We start from the raw sequence: 19,437 nt of genomic DNA, 5'->3' as shown, positions 1-19,437 counted from the left end.
TTGCAAAAATAGTATTAAGAACCATATACCTTTAACCCAGCTTTCCCAAATGTTAATGGTTTACTACGTTTGCTTTATTCATTCTATTTTTGTTCTGAAACTTTTGAGACTAAGTTATATATAAAGGGCCCTTTACCTCTAAATACTTTAGTATATTTCCAAAAAGAAGGACATTCTCTTACATAACAATAGTTCAATGGTCAAAATCAGGAAATGATACAATATCAGTAACTAACCTACAGATCTTATTCAAATTTCACTAATTTTTCTTCTAAAGGCCTTTATCAGGTTTAAGCTTTTAAATTTATTTTAACATATTTCTTACCTTTCAGGCATTTGTACCCTTAAAAAAAATGTTACTGCCAATTGCTATTGCAGTAGTTCCCAAACTTGTTTGCACATTAGAATCACCTGGAGAGCTTTTAAAAATTTCTAGAGAAAATTCTTGAGAAAAAAACAACAAAGTTGAAGTCATTATGCTCCCTGATTTCAAACTATATCACAAAGCTATCATCATTGAAACAGTATAGTATTGGCATAAAAACAGACTCACAGATAAATGGAACAGAACAGAGAGCCCAGGTATAAACCCATAAATTTGGTTAATTAATTTATGACAAATGGGCCAAAAATACACAACAGGGAAAGGACAATCTCTTCAATAACTGGTGTTGGGAAAGTTGGACAGCCACATGCAAAAGAGTGAAACTTAACCACTATCTTACACCATACACAAAAAATGAAATTAAAATGGATTAAAGACTTGAATGTAAGACTTGAAACCATAAGATCTCTAAAAGAAAACATAAGCTGTATGGTCCTTGACATTGGTCTTGGCAATGATTGTTTAAATCTGACGCCAAAAGCAAAGGCAACAAAAGCAAAAATAAACAAGTGAGATGGTATCAAACAAAAAAGCTTCTGGGGCTTCCCTGGTGGCGCAGTGGTTGAGAGTCCGCCTGCTGATGCAGGGGACGCGGGTTCGTGCCCCAGTCTGGGAAGATCCCACATGCCGCAGAGCAGCTGGGCCCGTGAGCCATGGCTGCTGAGCCTGCGCGTCCAGAGCCTGTGCTCCGCAATGGGAGAGGCCACAACAGTGAGAGACCCGCATACCTCAAAAAAAAAAAGCTTCTGCCCAGCAAAGGAAACCATCAACAAAACAAAAACACAAACCCACTGAACAAGAGAAATAATTGCAAATCATATATCTGATAAGGGGCTAAAACAAACTATCACACAACTCAGAAGCAAAAAACCAAACAATCCAATTTAAAAATGGACAGAAGATCTGAATAGACATTTTTCCAAAGAAGACATACAGGTGGACAACAGACACATGAAAAGATGCTCAACATCACTAATCATCAGGGAAATGCAAATCAAAACCACAATGAGATATCACTTCATACCTGTTAGAATTGCTATTATCAAAAAGATAAGAAACACGTGGTGGTGATGATGTGGAGAAAAGGGAACACTTGTGCACTGTTGGTGGGAATACAAATTGGTGCAGCCACTACAGAAAACAGTATAGAGGTTCCTCAAAAAAATTAAAAATAGAACTACCATAAGATCCAGCAATGCCACTTCTGGGTATTTATCCAATGAAAACAAAAATACTAACTTGAAAAGATATATGCACCCCTGTGTTCATTGCAGCATTATTTACAATAGTCAAGATATGGAAACAACCTAAGTGTCCAAGGATGGATTCAAAAATTGTGGCATATATATACAGTGGAATATCATTCAACTGTAAAAAAAAGAATGAAATCTTGCCATTTTCAACAACATGGACGGACCTCAAGGGCATTATACTAAGTGAAATTAGTCAGACAAAGACAAATACAGTATGATCTCTTTTATATCTGGACTCTAATAACAAAACAAAACAAAACCAAAAACCAAGCTGAGAGATACAGAGAACAGATTGGTGGTTGCAAGAGGCTGGGGGTGGAGGTGGGAGAAATGGGTGAACTGGGTTTGTTTGTTTTTTTAGGTTAAATAAATTGAGTAAAAAATTCCCAAATCCAGGCCTGTGGGACAGAAGCATCAGTGTTTTGAAGTTCCCCAGTGACTCCAATGTGTAGACAAATCTGGAAACCACTGTGCTACTGTTAAAGGAATTCTATGGGTTGTGTTGCCCTTGAAATATTATTCACAAATTACTGAAATATTACTTGAAATAAGACTGACAGTGGGAGGAGGTGTATGGCAGATAATCATCTTTCTCAGAAAAGAAAAATTTTCCAGTCTCTCTCCCAGTCAAGGCAAACCACACTCTCTTCGGGTGCTATTTCCAAATGGTTCCTCCTACAAGCAGCCAGGTTTAGAAGAGGCTAGGTTTGACTTTTAGCCATCCCTTCATTGTTCCCTCCTTTCTTCAAAGCCTGGCACAAGGTAGAAATTCAATAAATGCCCAATGAATGGATGGATGGGATTGTGCTTTCACCAACCTATTTTCTGAGGCCTGAGAGCAGGGAAAAGCTATTAAAATTTATTTAAAGAGTAGGCCATTGGGGCAGTACAGGAGAGTTTAGCTTTGGAGCAATCAAATTTAAAATCTGTATCTTCCATCCTTAATAGATAAGTGAAAAGCAGGAAAGCCTCAAATGATATACAGCTATACATAGTCCTACTTGTGTTAAAACATCAAAAGCCTCCTCACCTCTCCTGAGACCCACCCCTCCACAATCCAGCACAATGCCCTGGCTGTTAAATGTTTTGACCATCACCACTGGGTAAGAATTCAGCTATGCATCATTAGTGGGAAACAAAAATGCCTACACCCATGAGTGATGAAAATCTTGGCAAACTGGAGGACAGTCTCCTTTCCAAGAGGCACTATTGCTTACCTCAATCAGAACCCAGTTTGCCAGACATTCCTATTACTCAAAAGAAGCTGGAGATTCTGATACTATGTAAAATCTTCCACTTTAGAAATGTCACCTCAAATTTTAAAAGAAAAAAGAAAGCCCTATTGGCCAAACAAAACACAATTGTAGACTTAATCCAGCACCACTTTAATGTCTACCACTGTTGCAGGGAGAACTCTTAAAAAGGATTGTCATAGTGTTACCGAGTCCAAGCACATGTTGCTTGCTGCACAAAAGGCCAATGAATTGAGAGTAGAGGTGTTAGAGCAAGGAATAGCAACTTTATTCAGAAAGCCAGCAGAGGGCGCTTTCCTGGTGGCGCAGTGGTTAAGAATCCACCTGCCAATGCAGGGGACACTGGTTCAAGCCCTGGTCCAGGAAGGTTCCCCCACGCTGCAGAGCAACTAAGCCCGTGCTCCACAACTACTGAGCCTGTGCTCTAGAGCTGCGAGCCACAACAATTGAACCTGCATGCCACAACTACTGAAGGCTGCATTCTGTAATTACTGAAGCCCACATGCCTAGAGCCCATGCTCCGCAACAAGAGAAGCCACCGCAATGAGAAGCCCATGCATCTCAACGAAGAGTAGCCCCCACTCGCCACAACAAGAGAAAGCCCACCACGTGCAGCAATGAAGACCCAACACGGCCAAAAATAATAAATAAAAATAAACTTAAAAGAAAAAAGGCAGCAGACTGAGAAGATGGTGGACTAGTGTCCTAAAGAACCATCTTACCAGAGTTAGAATTCAGGTTTCATTTATACTAAAAGGGGTGGGGGGTGTGGCTGGTTGTTGCAAACTTCTTGGTGCTGGAATCCTTTGTCCTTGTGGGTGTCCAGTAGGTCTGGTCTAAATGTTTCTATAAACTTCCAACAAGACAAATGTTATTCTCTGTTCTGCAGCTTTTTATTTCTATGTGAATAAGAGTGATATACCTTTAAAGGTCAGAGTCTTGAGAATGGGCAATCCTGTATATTTCAGGCTACAGGCAACATTCTTTTACAAAAGGTGCAGAGCCAGCATGACAAAAGCACAGGCAACAAACAGAGGACAAAAGTCAGAGCTAAAGGAAGATTCAATATGGAGTTAGGTTTGTTTTTCTCTGTTACAGTAGGTATTGGAGAACCAACACATCAGAAGAGAAAATGGTAAAAGTAATTTTAATGTAAGTAATACATTGTAAGTAATTACAATGTATTACTTACAATGTAATACAATGTAAGTAATACATTAAAATTAAATTAATGTAATACATTAATTTAATTTTAATGTAAGTAATACATTAAAAGTAATTTTAATTTAATGGTAAAAGTAAATTCTACAATTTTCTGGTTTCCAATTCAAACAACTTAGAGATTGTTCCCTTAACTTTCTTGAATTCATTCTTGGTCTCTTTTCTCTAACACTGAAAATCTTGGCTCCTAACATCAGTTAGCATAATCACTTGTTTTCTTTGTCATATTTTACATAAAATAGTTTCAAAATAATACTATGCTATGTTAACAAATAATCTACTAAATTTTGCAGTTTCATTTTTTCTTAGAATATGTTCCACAGTGATGTACAGTCTGGGCTGTACATTTTACAAAAAGCTTGTGGTAAAGGCACCTAAGTGGAAAGTGAAAAGCTTCCCTCAAATTGTTCTGGTGTTTATAATGACAGCCCAAAGAACAAGGGAGCAAAACGCATTTTGCTAGGAGCCTTGAAAGGCAATTTTGCTGTCTGTCCCCAGGACAGGAACAGCACTGTGAGGACTTGGGCTGCGCTATGGAGGTTGCTTGCTGCCCTTGCTAATCTCTTAAGAGACTCCTTTTTTAAGGAGATCTGGGGCTGTCTGCCAACTTTCCCATCTTCCCTCTCTCCTTGAAAAAAGCTGGAAATGTGCGTTTTCTGAAGCACAGGCCTGGACGTACAGACTTAGATGATCATTTGCGAAAACTCGAATGTGGGAGTAGATGGAATTGCCTACTAGGAAGAGCGTAGCATGAGTGGGTGCAGGATCCCTGGGAACACAGACCGTTAGGGACAGAAGGAGTGAGAAATCTCAGAGGCAGGGGAATCAGTGCGATCACAGAGCCAAGTAGGGAGAAGAGGTTCTTACATCTGATGGAGGGGAGACTTGTGTTCTCCCAAAGGTCGCTCCCGGGGGCGGTGAGTTTCCCTAGCCCAGTAGGGTCCCCAGTCCCTAAACTGGCACGTGCCACGTGCAGGGATGCCCAGCAAGGAGCAAGATGGCCTGACCTGGGGGAAGTCACTTATGCAAGAAAGTTGGGTCTGGACTTCGGAGGAGAATGCATCCCAGCGGGGTACTGAACTGACTAGCGGGGTAAAGGACGAGGCCCGCGCTCAGCACTGGGCTAGGATTTCCGGTGGGGGCCGCGCCTCCCGCCCTTCCGGTTTAGTGCTTTCGCGCTCTGTCGGAGTTTGCAGACAACTCCACTTCCACTGCCAACTGCAAAAGAAAGTAGGGGCGGCCTGTCTCTGCCCGAAGCCTTAGGTTCCCGCCCGCACCGGGCGGGGCCTCCTCCTCCTCCCACCGCGGCCCCTCCCACCGAGGCCGCCCCGGCCACTTCCGGGTCTTGGGACGCGGCTCAAGATTGCCGAGGTAGGAGGTATGGAGGGCTGCGTCGGCATGGTGGGAGGCCTGGGGCGCGCTTTGTGCGTGCTGACCGGGGCTTCCCGTGGCTTCGGACGGACGCTGGCCCATCTCTTGGCCCCGCTGCTGTCGCCTGGCTCCGTGCTGGTCCTAAGCGCCCGCAGTGACGAGGCGCTGCGGCAGCTGGAGGCCGAGCTGGGCGCCGAGTGGCCCGGCCTGCGCCTCGTGCGGGTGACCGCCGACCTGAGCGCCGAGGCCGGCTTGCAGCAGCTGCTCGGTGCCCTGCGCGAGCTCCCCAGGCCCGAAGGCCTGCAGCGAGTGCTGCTCATCAACAATGCCGGTAAGACGCCCGCCGGCGTGTGAGCGCTTGGCATACTGCTTAGCGTCCAGTTCTGTTTTCCCTCCCTTTCACCACCCCCGCCTCTTAGAGCTTTAAAGGTGACTCCCAGAAGTCTGAAAAGACGCCTGAAAGCCCTAGTTTCAGCGGGGTGTGGAGGAAGACCTGGTGATGTCTGGGGCTCGTTCTCTCCCCCTTCTTCCCCCCCTCACCTTTCAACGCCAAGAACTTTTCTGATCGTCTTGCTCAGCGCTCTCTGGCGGAGGCGTGAGTTAGGGCATGGGGTCTCCCAGCAGAAGTAAATTCCCCCACTTCTCCAAATGGCCCCCAGAGTTCCCCCGAACCCCAGCCCCAGAGAAGGGCATGCGCTTTCTCACTTTGAAGCTTCAGGTGAGTGGGTTCCCCAGGTATTCGTGTCTGCAGAGCTGGGAAGAGGGAGGTGTCTTCAGAAGCACTAGGGAGACTCCTCCTTTAGGTCTGGATGGGAAGGAGGTGTCTGGAAGAGTTTGAAGAGGGCTGGGAGAAGAGAAAACCCCGCCTGCCCTGAGTGATTCCTAAGGTCTGTTTTTTCAGGCAGTCTTGGAGATGTGTCCAAACGCTTCGTAGACCTGGCTGACCCAGCTGAAGTGAACAACTACTGGGCTCTGAACTTGACCTCCATGCTCTGCCTGACTTCCAGCATTCTGAAGGCCTTCCCGGACAGTCCTGGGCTCAGTAGGACTGTGGTTAATATCTCGTCCGTCTGTGCCCTGCAGCCCTTCAAGGGCTGGGCACCGTACTGTGCGGGGAAGGCTGCCCGTAACATGATGTTCCAGGTTCTGGCCGCAGAGGAACCTAGTGTGAGGGTGCTGAGCTATGCCCCAGGTAGGTGAAGCATTACTGCCATCCCTGTCCCCAGAATCGGCTGGTTACCCTTTGGAGACTGGGCAAGGAGCCTTCTCTGTCTCCTCCAGGAAAGGACCCATAGAATATTTTGTCCTTGAATCATGACCCATCACTCCTTAAGGGAAATATAGGCTGCAAGAAAGTTAGTGCTGGCAGGGGCAGGGAGCTCTAGTTATCAGGTATGGATTGAGAGTGGGCAGCTGCCTGAACTTGGGGGTGGGGCCAGAAAGTCTGAGATGTTAAAGTTTGAGAGATGATTAGGATTTGAATTCCAGGCCTGTACCTCATTTCTTCGTGTGAAACGGGGAAGATGCTACCTGTCTCACAGGGCAGTTTGTAGGACTGAATGAGGTAAAACATGTGAAAGTGATCCCAAACTGTGAAGGGCTATCTAATTGTTAGCATTTGTAATTGTTAGATAGGACTTATCACACTGTATTATCTTTATATCTATATATACTTCTCTACTTCTCTCTCTGCATAGGAAAGCCTTGAAAGCAGGCATTATGCACTATTCATCTTTATATCCCCAGCACCTAGTAAAGCACCCCACTGAGCCAGTCCGCAGTGAATGTTAGCTGAATGAAGAGCAGACAGACATTGTTGAATGCTGACCATCCCATGCTGAACTGTGCTGGAACACTGGGGAATGCGGAGATAAATAAGATAGAGCCCCGTCCTCATGAAAGTTAAAGGGTAGGGGGTCTTGTGGTACTTGGTCTGGTTTCTCATCATCCTACCATGATGCCACTGTACACCTTTGTTAAGAGTGAGGCTTCTGTTTTCAGCTTGAGGTTGCTGGAATTAGAAGGTGGTGACATAGCTGTTGCATGATGTCTGAGCAACTTAGATAGAGATCCAGTAGTCTATTCCCCTTGGAACCCTAGCGGCAAAGAGGTAGATTAACCCGACCAAAGTCCAGATGCAGCATAGCCAGGATCAAACCTTGCCTCCAAGGTCATGATCAATGCAGTTTCTACTTCCTTATGCTCTCTAGTACCCAATCCTCCTTCTGTCCCTCCCTAATGTAATTCAGTTATTCTTGCAGCTAATATTCAACTCAGCACCCACCCTGAGCTCAGCCTAGGACTCACTCAGTCAACAGAGAGCAAATGGAAACCATAGTCAGGAGCAGAGCAAACTCTAGAGTGCCATGTGACTGGGTTACATTTCAGGGGGCTGCCCTGGACATCGTGAGGAAGTTGACAAGCCCACAACTAATATACTCAATGGTGAAAAGCTAAAAGCTTTTCCTCTAAGATCAGGAACAAGACAAGGAAGCCATTCTTCCCACTTCTATTCAACATAGTATTGGAAGTCCCAGTCAGAGCAATTAGACAAGAAAAATAAAAGGCATCCAAATTGGGAAGGAAGAGGTAAAACTGTCTCTATTTGCAGATGACATATTATATATAGGAAACCCTAGAGACTTTACCAAAAAATTGTTAGAACTAATAAACAAATTCAGTAAAGTTGCAGGATACAAAACAATGTAAAAAATCAGTTGCATTTCTATACACTAATAATGAAGTATCAGAAAGAAAAATTAATAGTCCCGTTTACAGTTGCATCAAACAGAATAAAATACCTGGGAATAAATTTAACCAAGGAGGTAAAAGACCTGTAAACTGAAAACTATAAGACATTGATGAAAGAATTTGAAGAAGGTACAAAATGGAAAGATGCCATGCTCATGGATTGGAAGAATTAATATTTTTAAAATGTCCATACTATCCAACCCAATCTACAGATTTAATGCAATCCCTATCAAATTTCCAATGGCATTTTTCACAGAAATAGAACAAACAATTCTAAAATTTGTATGGAACCTCATGAGCCAAAGCAATCTTGAGAAAGAAGAACAAAGTTCTCCAGCATCACTCGCCTTGATTTCAAACTATATTACAAAGCTACAGTAATCAAAATATTACGGTATTGGCATAAAAAACAGACACAGTTTACCAGTGAAACTATCTAGTCCTGGTGTCTTGGAGAAGATAATTTGGGGTTGAAATATTAGCTTCATAAACTTGGATGTGCAAATCTCTTCTCAGAGATTTGGGAAGTTCTCAACTATTATTTCTTTAAGCTTTCTGTTCCTTTTTTCTCTCTGGGACTCCATAATACAGAGATTGTTTCTTTTTATGGTAATCCTTAGTTCATGTAGTCTTTCTTCACTCTTTTACATTCTTTTTCCTTTTTGCTCCTCTGACTAGATAATTTCAAATGCCCTGTTTTCTAGTTCACTAATTTTTCCTGCTTGGTTGAGTCTGCTGTTGAACTCTTATCAAATTCTTCAGTTCAGTCATTGTATTCTTCAACTCTAGATTTTGGTTTGTTTTTGTTTGTTTTTTTTCAAATGGTTTCTGTTTCTTTGTTGAACTTCTCTTTTTGTTCATGCATTGTTTTCCTAATTTCATTTAGGTGTCTGTGTTTTCTTAGAGTTCACAGAATTTCTTTAAGAGTATTATTCTGAATTCTTTGTCAGGCAGTTCATACATCTCATTTCTTTAGGGTCCGTCATCAGAGTTGTATTACTTCCCTTCAGTGGTGCCATGTTTCCTTGATTATTCATGATCTTGTGGCCTTGTGTTGGTATTTGTACATTTGAGGAAGTAGACACCTCTTCCAGTCTTTATAGACTGAGTTCAGTAGGCAGAGCCCTTCACCAGTCAACTCTTTTAGTGATTCTGGGTGGGCCATCTGGTGATGTCTGTGGCAGTTTTGCCACTAGAGTCCTAAGGCAGCCTGTTGCTGGGGTGGGTACAAAGCCTGGGTCCACAGTAGTCATCCTGGCACTAGACCAACTGGGAGTCTGGTTTGAGAGTGCCCACCTAAAGCCTAGGTTCACAGACACTGTGACCTACAGGAGCCATGTAGGGCCACGGGAGTTGGCTAGTGCTGGGGTGTGCCAGAAGCCTGCGTTCATGGGAGCCTGGCGCCATGGGAACCACTTGAGGCCATGGGAGCCAGCTGGTGCTGGAGTGGATCAGGGGCCTGGCTTCTCAGGGGCCCTCTAGGAGCCTGGAGTTCCAGGAGCCGCCTGGGGCTTTGGGAACTGCCTGGGGCTGCTGGGACCACTGGAGCTGGGTGTCAGGATGAGCTGGAGGCCTGGGTTCATAGGCAGGGCCTATCTCTGGAGGCAGGCCCTGGGCCACCTCGGGCCATGGGAGTTGGCCTGGTGCTGGAGCAGGCTGACTCGGGATCCCCCAAGGAAGTTGGGTGCTCACTTCACTCTTCTTCTCCCATGGGGATGGTGTCTCTCTCTGCACTTGGCTGCTGGGGCTTGGGGAAGGGGTGATAGGGTAGTGTGAATCTGTAGATTTGGTGGTCTAGAGGGACCATGTTTAGTGGACAGTGAAATTTGAGTCTGGAGCTCAGTGGTGACAGTGTGGAGCCTTGGTGATCCTGACCATGTGTCAGCCAAGATGAGGCGTTGCCTCTGGCCACACCTGACTCCACCCAACTCCACACATACATCATGGGCCCCTGCCTCATCTTCTTCTGTTCATCCCCTAGGTCCCCTGGACACAGACATGCAGCAGTTAGCCCGGGAGACCTCTGTGGACCCAGACTTGCGAAAAAGGCTGCAGGATCTGAAGACAAAAGGGGAACTTGTGGATTGCAGGATATCAGCCCAGAAACTTCTGAATTTGCTGCAAAAGGACAAGTTCAAGTCTGGAGCCCATGTCGATTTCTACGATGAATAAGCCCACGTCCTTGGTTCTTAGGACTTTCTTTCCCCTCTCAGGCATGCCCAGGAGTCCTGTGCCTCCCCACATCCTGCCACAGTGGCACTGCCAACACTGCCTTACGCAGATAAGCACTCATGCTTACTGTCCTGCCCTCGGATCCAGCCAGCTGTGAGGGTGCCAGGGGGCTGGAGTTCCCAGTTCTCAGGAGTCTGTATTGACCACCTTGAGTTAGGAGTAGGCTTAGGAGAGACAAGTTATGGCTGCTGGTGTTCTCTCTCCCCAGGAATAGAATTTTAGGGATGGGAAAAACAGGACAAGAAGCTAAAACACTGAAAAAAGGAGGATGGTTCTGCCCATGGCAGGAGGGAAGAGTCCATGGGGAAGAGGGGATGAGCTAGGGCCAAATAGGAGGGCCTGTGTCGATTCACAGATGGCCTGGAGGGAAGGGAGGACAGCGCAAGTCTCAGCCCACAGGGAAGCTCCTTGCTCAGGGTAGCAGGACCTTCAGGTGAACTCTGTATCCTAACTCTAATGCTTCCTCCCTCCAGAACCTACCATGTATCCACCAGATGGGGGAAGGGGCCCCGAGAGTTTATGTACATGTTAAAGGCAGATACAAATAAAACATGGATTGTCCTTTATTTTTTATTTTGTTTTATTTTATTTTATTTTTTGGATTGTCCTTTATTAATGCCTGCTTTCGATTCTGGTACAGGTCCCATGACTAAGTCCCTGGTTTGCTGGACCCAAGGGGTGTTCCTGAAGCAGTTAATCCAAACTTGGGGTGCTGCCCTTATGTCCTGCAGCGTTGTCTTGGGGCTATCTGCCTTTTCTCACTGAGCTCCACTCAGTAGTAAGCCCAAGTTCAAACAAAGTTGGCCTAGGTGACTTGCCCAGACACCTGTTCCTCCTTTATGCTTTTGCCTATTCTTACCCAGTCTTTATTACCCTTTCCTCACCCTTCACCTGTTTAAAGAGTATCCAGCATTCAGGGCTTGACTCGCAGCTACCCCAGCCCTTGGGGAAGGGTACTTTCCCTGGCTCGCTTGGATTCCCAGCTCTGCCCTTTATCCACATGGCAATGCTCTGAGTGGATCCCAGCTCTTAAGGGGGCCTTTTGTGGGCCCTCCTGGTAACGTCCATCTGGCCCACGGTCCTGGTCCTCAGTGGGGTGGACTTAGGACCAACATGCCTTTGGGGGAGGTGGACAAGATTCTAAGAGGGAGAAGCCCTGAGAAACCAGGGGTGCGACCAAACCCATCCTTCTGTGGATCAGTAGATGTGGGCCAGGCTGGGAGCTCTGCAGTGGTGGTGGTCTACAGCCAGCCAGCCCATTGTCCCTGCTCCTTATTTGGAAAGAGAGACCATGGTCCTTGCCAGCCGTCTCAGGACTCAGCCCTGCATCAGATAGCAGGACAGAACTCTCTGTTCCTCCTCACGCACGGCAGAGGGCGCACCGAGGCCGTGCCTCCTGGAGAACCAGTGGCAGGGCCTATCTCTGGAGGCAGGCCCTGGGCCAAAGCTGGCAGTGCCCTGCTAGGTTCCCTGGGAGAGAGTGAGCAACTCATGCTCTTTCTTCGTCCAGCAGAGCCTTTGCCCTCAGTGGAGTCAAAATCACTGTTCTCAGATCCCCGCTTTGCCACCCAGGGCAAGTTGTTCCCCTTGCTTCAGTTTCCTTGTCTGAAAAAAGTGGGTTATATTGGTGCCTCCCTCAAAGGGGCATTGTGAGTATTAAATGACCTCATGTTTGTAAATGTTTAGCACAGTGCTGGCATTGCAGTAAGTGCCCATAAATGCTAGTTTATTTCTTTTTAATATCAAGATCCAGATCGTCCCGGAGCCCCATTTGTATAGCCTCATCTCCACATGGCCCAGATGCCCTCCCCCTTGCTGACCTGTGGCAAGAACTCTCACTGCGCCGCCTCTAATCCGGGCCTCAGTGGGACTGGGGTTCAGTGTGGACAGCTGGTCCTGGATTCACCAGACCCTCAGGAAAACGCTTGAGCCTTGGAGTCGAACCCTTAGCCCCACTTCGCTCTGTGTCGGAGATACTGTGGGTCTTGGGCAGGGCCTTATCTTTGGGCTTCGGTTTCCCTAGAACAGATGAGCTCTAAGATTCTTTGCTACAAACCTTTCTCTAAGTGTGGTCAGGCTGCATCTGCTGGCATCAGATTTGCCACTGCAGGTGGGGCTGTGCAGCCTGGGCTACCCCTTCTATCTGGTGGGTGTGGGACAGATTTCCTCACCTGGCCCTTGCTCCCATGGGAGTGTAAGGGCGGTATAAGTAAGCACAACCCTACGTGATGTCCCGTGGGGTTGACTCCCTCTCCAGAGGGCTGGTTGGCCAGGACTTCGGAGGAGGTAAGGCCGGGACTTCATGAGGAGTACCACATGTCCCCACAAGGTGGCGAGGCCCTCCCACACCTGACATAGCCTCTCTGAGCTCAGAGATTTAAGAGCCTTGGAAAAGACCCTGGACCTGTCTCTCTTCTGGACTCTCAGGGGCCCCCAGGGAACTGGGGAGGCAGAAAGAGCTGGGATCACTCTCCCCGGCAGGCTTCCCAGGCCTCCTAAGTGATCCATGGGCTCTGGCCCAGATCTTGCTCCTTAGCCTGGACTCAGCCTCCCCAGGTCCTGCACCACTGGGGCAGGGAGACTTTCTTGCCAGCCTCCAGGGACAAGCCACGAGTGTTCTCAGAGTGCACAGCCTGGCCTCGGCCACCACACACAGGAGTGCACGCGAACACACACACAATACATGCCTGCACGTGCCCAGAGCTCAGCTGCTTGCCGTGCAGGGCCTTGGATTAGCCGAAAGACAAACAAGGTTTCTTTGTCTGTGGCGTGAACGAGCTGGTAGTTTTTCGGTTTTGTGTTTAATATCCCTGAGCTGGAGGCCAGCAGCTGGCCTGTGGGAGCAGGAGAGTGAGGGGAATATTCCAGGCCCACCCCAGGGAGCTCCAGCACCTCTGTCTGTGAGCATGACCAGCTGGGACTGGGCTGGTCAGAAGCTCCCTCCCCACCCCCAATTCCTGTCCTTTGTCCCCTGAATAAAATACAGGCTGGTGCTTGAGTTCACTGTTAGCTGAGGCTGGAGGTGCAGAGATGCTCCTACCTCACCACTCAGGAAAACCCCGTGGGGCGGTGCTCCACCCTGCTCTCTCCGTGTCTCACCTCAGAGCTGGGCTCTGGGCTACTGCCTTCCGGCCTCCCCTCCCCCAGTCTCTCCCCACAGAACACAGCCCCCTGTGCTGATGTGTGTGCAGTAATTCCCACTCACAGTGCCCAGCCATGCGCCCTCACCACTGGGGTCCTATGTGGCGACAGGAAGGTGGGCGAAGGGCACTGCCAGTGGCCGGGGCGGGGCCCCCAGAGCAACTGACAGTGATCTGGGGTAGAGGAGCGAAGGGGTGTGGACCTGAAGCCACTAGGCAGCTTGCAGGGACGTTAGCTGAGGATTCACTCTGAGCCTCTGGGACCAGCATGGGGAGGGTCAAAGCGTGGCTGGAGAGAGGAGGGAATGAGCCGTCCGTGCTCCCCTGCCCCGATCCCAAGGTCTTCTGCCTGCAGTGCTGGGAGATGGGACTAATGCTGGATGTTCTCTGGGACTTTTGAAGTAAAGCCCACCTCCCCAGCCCCACCCAAATTATTGTTACTCACAGAAAGACTCCCCTAGCACCCCCTTTGTCTCCCATTTCACCCATCCCGTCAGCCCTAACTGTCCTTAGTGTGAGCTGGGAGAGCCCTGACCTTTGATTTTCAGGAAGGGGTCAGGAAAAGAAAGGAAGGGAGATGGAAGTTTCCTTTTTCCTTTGGGGGATCCACCTCTCAGGCCCACCCCCAGCTGACTCCACGGGCTCAGATGATTCCTCAGCTGACTGACCTGCAAGCTGTCTAGTGGTCTCTTAGCCCAGGGCCCATGTCCCCCAACCCCACCCCAGGGCAAGGGAAGAGAGGGGCCTAGCTCCCACTTTCCAGGCCCGGTGCCTCCTCTTGGGGCCACAGGAGTCTGTCTGGCCCATACTCTGGTTCAGGTCTTGGTCCAGCTGCTGCAGAGGTCTTTCCTGCCAGGCCCTGCCCTTCCAAGGCCCAGCTTGACCCTGGGGATCCAAGGTCTCAGGCTCAAGGGGCTGTGTGTATCCCACAGACCTTACCCAGACTTAATCCACTGGGACCTTGTTGAGCGTTTGATGAAAAATGAATGAGAGAGTGAACAAGTCAGTGCTCTAGTGGCCCACTGCCAGGTGTATAGTAAAGCATTTGAAAGGGCTTGGGTGTGATGACCGGTGCCTGGGAGTCAGGTCCCTGCAGACAAGCCCCCACCCAGCCCAGGCATCCCATGCGGGGGTTCAAACCCCCCTTGGATTGCCCCTTGGAATCCCTAAAGGAAAGCCCGCATGTATGTATTGTGGACAAAGGTAAGACTGGCCTGTGTCAGAATCACCCAGCGAGTTAAAAAAAATCGCTCTCCCATTGTTTCTCCTTTACCGCAGACTCCAATTCAGTGGATCTAGATATGTCCCCACTTGCGCTACAGCATTACAAAGTGAGCTGTGAAAAGTCATTAATTAATTTAAAAAGTGAGCTGTGAACCTTGCAAACCCAGGTGGTATTGGCAGAGATCAAAGGAGCCAGCCCCTCAAAGAAAGGGAAGTTCAAGGGACAGAGTCAGGCTTAAGGGTTGGGGTTAGTCTGAGGTCAGAACTAGTGAGCAACGTATGGCCAAGGTCAGGGTCATTGTGAGTCCAGATCTGGGATCAGCACAGGGCCATGGCTAGGCTTAGCTTGTGCTGGGAGTTGGGAATAACAAGAGGGAGATTGACAACTTTGGGAAGCAAAAGAGGCCTGCACATAAATGATGAATGGCAGGGTAAGCTGGCTCAGTAGGAGAAGAAGGCCAAGCCTGAAGACTGTGACCAAGGCAGGGAGGGAGGAGCTGCTCTCTTGGCCTCGGGATGGCTCCAGATTCCACCACTCTGTCCCCCTGGGCAGGAGCCCTGTGCCCAGGGCAGGGGCAGCTGCATTGTCCTCTGAAACAAAGCGGGCTTTCTCTAAGGGTCTGTCCTTGAGGCCTGCCGGGTGTGACAGGAAAGGGACCAGGCTAAGCGAGGGAGCGGAGAGGAGGCAGGTCTCCTCTCTGGAGCATCCAGGACACACAGCGAGGGTGAAAGACGGAGGCAGAGTGAACAGGACAGTGAGAGAAAGATGGAGAAACACAGGGAGGAAAACAGACAGAGACAGAGAGATTTGAAACATAGTGAGACAGATTTAGATGGAGGGAGAGAGAGCAAGAGAAGCCACACACACTCACACACACCCGGTCGTGCGCTCACGCAGCCGCCCTGAGCCTCGCTGGAAATAATCCCACTCCGACACAGGGCCTCAGCTGCACAGGCGGTGCCGAGCTGTTACCTTGCACATCTGTCAGCTCCAAATGTAGAAGCTGTCATAGGGTTGTGTGTGTGAGTGTGAAAGCGTGTGCATGTGTGTGCGCCTGTTCCTCCCAGAGGATGCTGAGGCCTTCGGAGATCCCAAGGGCCCGGAGGCTCTCCAGGAAGTCCACACCCAGGGAAGCAGGCCCACTCCCTCCTGGCCCGCACAGGGAGAGGCCCAGCACCAGACTTGGCGTCTGTGGCCTGATTTGGCCTCTTACAGCCACATGGCCCTGGGCAGCCGGAGCAGCTGGGTGTCCTCACTTTTCAGGTGGGGATGTAAAGTAGCCAAGCTCCCTGGATCCCACAAGGGTGGTGACGAGTGCTGGCCTCACGCGTGTCTGCTGCTCCTGGGATCTCAGGGATCCTCTGCAGCCTCTTATTATAGCTGGGGATTCCTTCTGTGGCTGACTCCTGACCTCCAGGGATGCACCCAGCATGCAGCTCCCTCTGTGAGCACTGAGGCCATTGCCCTGCTCTGGCTGGCTCTTCTCCCAGCTGATTTCCCTGCTGGGCCCGGGGATGTGCTTGGACACTGACTCTGGGCTACAGAGGTCTGAGAACCTCAGATCCTGAGCAGGGAGAGTGGGCATAAGGCCGAGGGAGGCTTACCCCTTTCTGGTAAGGACCCCTGGGTGGAGCTCTGTCTCCCTTCTCTTTGCTGAGCCTTTCCAGGTTTTCATCCCCGGCCCGCTACGTCAGGAAGTTCTTTTTTGTGTTTGCACGCCCTCCTGCTTTCATCTAAACTTATTGTAAAGAGATTTTACAGCAATGAGGAAGAGGCCTCAGAAACTATTCAGAAAGGAGAGCAGCCTTTTCAGCCTAAGAAAACAGGAACCCTGGTCAAAGGGACCCAGCCCCTGGGTCAAAGCTCTTCCCACAGTTCCAGGCCCACTAGTGGAAGCCTCCCCAGACCCACAGAACTGACCCTGTCAAGATATGGGGAGTCCAAAGGCCCTGCCACCCAACCCACCCGCCGGCAGCCTCACCCGTGACCTGCCTCATCAAAGTCCATCATGACCCCCAGGTTATCTCTCCCTCCTTCCCCAGATCCACCACCCTTTCTGCCCAAAGGTTGGATGGGACATTGTAGACAGGCTATAGGTGCCTGTGTTTCTCAGAGCAGGGTGTTCCGAGAGAGGACATGAGGCCTAAGCCCTTGCGTCTGTGGCTCCAGACCTGTGTTCTCAGGGGGGTTAGTGGCCGTCATGCAGGGTGTGTTCTTTCCTGGGGCTAGGGTCTCTGTATGCACACATATGGACACATATGAAGACACACGGGCCTGCCCTGGCCCCAGCCAAACGTGTGTGGCTGTTTGCCGCCTTAGTATCAATATTGGTTATATGGATGCTTGACTATTTGGCTCTGCTTATGCGAGGAGGGGGAATTTGTGTAATCGTGTGTATACCTGTGTATAAAAGTTTTGATGTAAAACTTGCCAGATAACAGTGTTTGCATGCAAATGTTGGTCTGGGTGTCTGTCTACACATACCTAGAAGGCAACTGTATGAAGTTGAGTGTAAGTGTAAACTACTGTGAGTGCACACCTGCATTTATATTTGCATCACAGTTGGTTTGTATGTTTAAACCATGTATGCATGCAGCAATGTGCAGACGTGATTACGTGTGATTGTGTGTAACCACACGTCCCTGGTTGCTCTCAGCTTATAACTGGGAGTGCATATGTATACATGAGACAGGGTATGACCTTGCAAGCCTGAACCTGTGCAAAGCTGTGCATGAGATTCAACCAGCATGTGTGTGTGTGTGATTTTGACAAATGCAGGTGTACTTGAATAAAGGGGTGTGTTCGGGCCTGTGACTGAGGGACAACTGTGTGCTGACAAACTCCAGCCACCCCTTAAGCCATGTCCAGTGAGAAGGAAATGTATAAATGTGTTTGTTAAATACAAAACAGAAAGCAACAAAATGCCAGGTCCTGCAGTGGTAAGAATAAATCAAGTAAGTTTCTCTCTCTCTCTCTCTCTCTCTCTCTCTCCCTTTCTTTCTCTCCCTCCTCTCTCTCCCTCTCTCCAGCATCTCAGCCCCTCTCTGGCGTTGTTCCCTCACACCTAAGCCCAATGGTGTTTTGCAGTCTTTCAGCTGTTACCTCAGTCCCTCCTCGCCTCATTCCCGATTCACTCCGTTGCTATAGGTATGTTTGAAACCCCAGCGTGGTAGATTTTAATTAGTCTTCCTACAGATGGCCAATTAACATTCATTACTTTTGCCTTGAGCGATTAATTATGAGTTTGGATAGAAAAGGAGAGAAGAGGAGAGGAAGATGGGCAGGTGAATGAAAGAAGAAAAGAGATGGGGGTTTGATTGGGAGTTTGGAATTTTTACACAGAGCAGGCTGGTGGGGGAGAGGGTGGGAAAGAGCCGTTTGAATCCCCTCACTCCCAGCAGCCTCCCTCTGCCCACAGCTGCTCCGGGCCCCTAATCGGCTCGGCTGGCCCAGCCCTCCAGGAAAATAGAGCTCACACCCTCCTTTGGGCATCCTTAAGCCTTTGGTGTTCCCTGACCCCAGCTTCTTTCATAATACTGGCCCTCTTCTCTTTCGTACCAGAGCTGGGTGGGAACTGTGTCAGGAATCGTCCAAAACGCAGCAGATAACCCAGAAATGAAACTCTGCTGACATTCACTCATTCCTCGAAACGTAGCAGCTCATTGTACAGATGAGGAAACTGAGGCTCAGACAGGAAATGACTTCTGCTAGTGCATCTCTGGAGGAGAGTCCAGCTCTATTGACCCCTGGCCCAGCTCCCTTTCTGCTGCCACCAGGGTGTTTATAAAGACTTTGTGCAGCGTTTAACCTTACAGTCTGTGACATACTCATCTGCATCAGACAGAAGTGTTCTTCAGGGTTTCCAACATAATTCACATCCTCCAGTGCGTGCCCGACTGCCGAAGGCTCACGTGGCCTCCCAGCTCATTAAAAGGCTCCCTGGGTGATGTTGCCTGGTTTAGGCTGCAGCTATGTTCCTAATCCTAAATTCATTCCAGGAATGGAGGATAGATTCTAAATGTAAACAGCAGTCTTTCGGGTGGGAGGATCACAAATGATTTTTGTTTTCCTTGTTACAATCATCTGTATTTCTTACTTTCTCCAACACAAATATATGACTTGATCTATATAAAGTATATTAAGTATGACTATATGTCACTTGAAATTTCTTCAAAGTATATTTGTAAGAAGAAACAGAAAAGGAGTTCATATTTGATTATGATCTTTTTTAAAAGACCATAAATATGTACAACAAAAAGTTAACACTGCTTATCATTCAAGTTGCTTACCGGCTGCCTGGATTCATGTCGCAGTTTCGTCTCCTACTTAGACCATCTTTCAGTTTCCTCATCTATCTGCTAGGTTGAGTTACAAAGAGTACTCATCTACTCGTGTCATGAGGATAATGCATAGAAACTATTAGAATAGGGCCTTGTACCTAGAAAGAGCTCAATAAATATTAGCTACTATTAGTATTAATAACAGTAAGATTTTTACAATAATGATATCTGAGTGGTGGAATTTTGAAGAATTTTTATGTAGCACTTTTGGCTTTACAATATATTAAAAATTTTCCACAGTGAAAATTCATTTCCTTGGCAATATG

At 48.3% G+C, this 19,437-nt stretch overlaps 1 protein-coding gene across 1 annotated transcript; it reads left to right on the top strand.

Moving 5' to 3' along the window:
• Positions 1–5,304: 5,304 nt before the first annotated feature.
• On the top strand, positions 5,305–11,147 carry SPR (sepiapterin reductase). The gene is made up of 3 exons (XM_079941325.1): positions 5,305–5,814; positions 6,385–6,675; positions 10,216–11,147. The coding sequence occupies exons 1-3, from the start codon at positions 5,493–5,495 to the stop codon at positions 10,404–10,406; spliced, it is 804 nt and encodes a 267-aa protein (XP_079797451.1). The 5' UTR covers positions 5,305–5,492; the 3' UTR covers positions 10,407–11,147.
• The last annotated feature ends 8,290 nt before the right edge of the window (positions 11,148–19,437 follow it).

The sequence above is a fragment of the Stenella coeruleoalba genome (genome assembly GCF_951394435.1).
Source record: "Stenella coeruleoalba genome assembly, chromosome: 13".
NCBI lineage: Eukaryota > Metazoa > Chordata > Mammalia > Artiodactyla > Delphinidae > Stenella > Stenella coeruleoalba.
Note: the sequence above shows the minus strand (reverse complement) of the source record. Positions and strands in the feature narration are given on the sequence as shown.

Bases quoted from the DNA above. Each gene is read 5' to 3' on its own strand.
- SPR (XM_079941325.1), top strand. From the start codon at position 5,493: ATGGAGGGCTGCGTCGGCATGGTGGGAGGCCTGGGGCGCGCTTTGTGC. The intron at 5,815-6,384 runs GTAAGACGCCCG...CTGTTTTTTCAG, and splicing joins GCTGCTCATCAACAATGCCG to GCAGTCTTGGAGATGTGTCC. The intron at 6,676-10,215 runs GTAGGTGAAGCA...TTCATCCCCTAG, and splicing joins GGTGCTGAGCTATGCCCCAG to GTCCCCTGGACACAGACATG.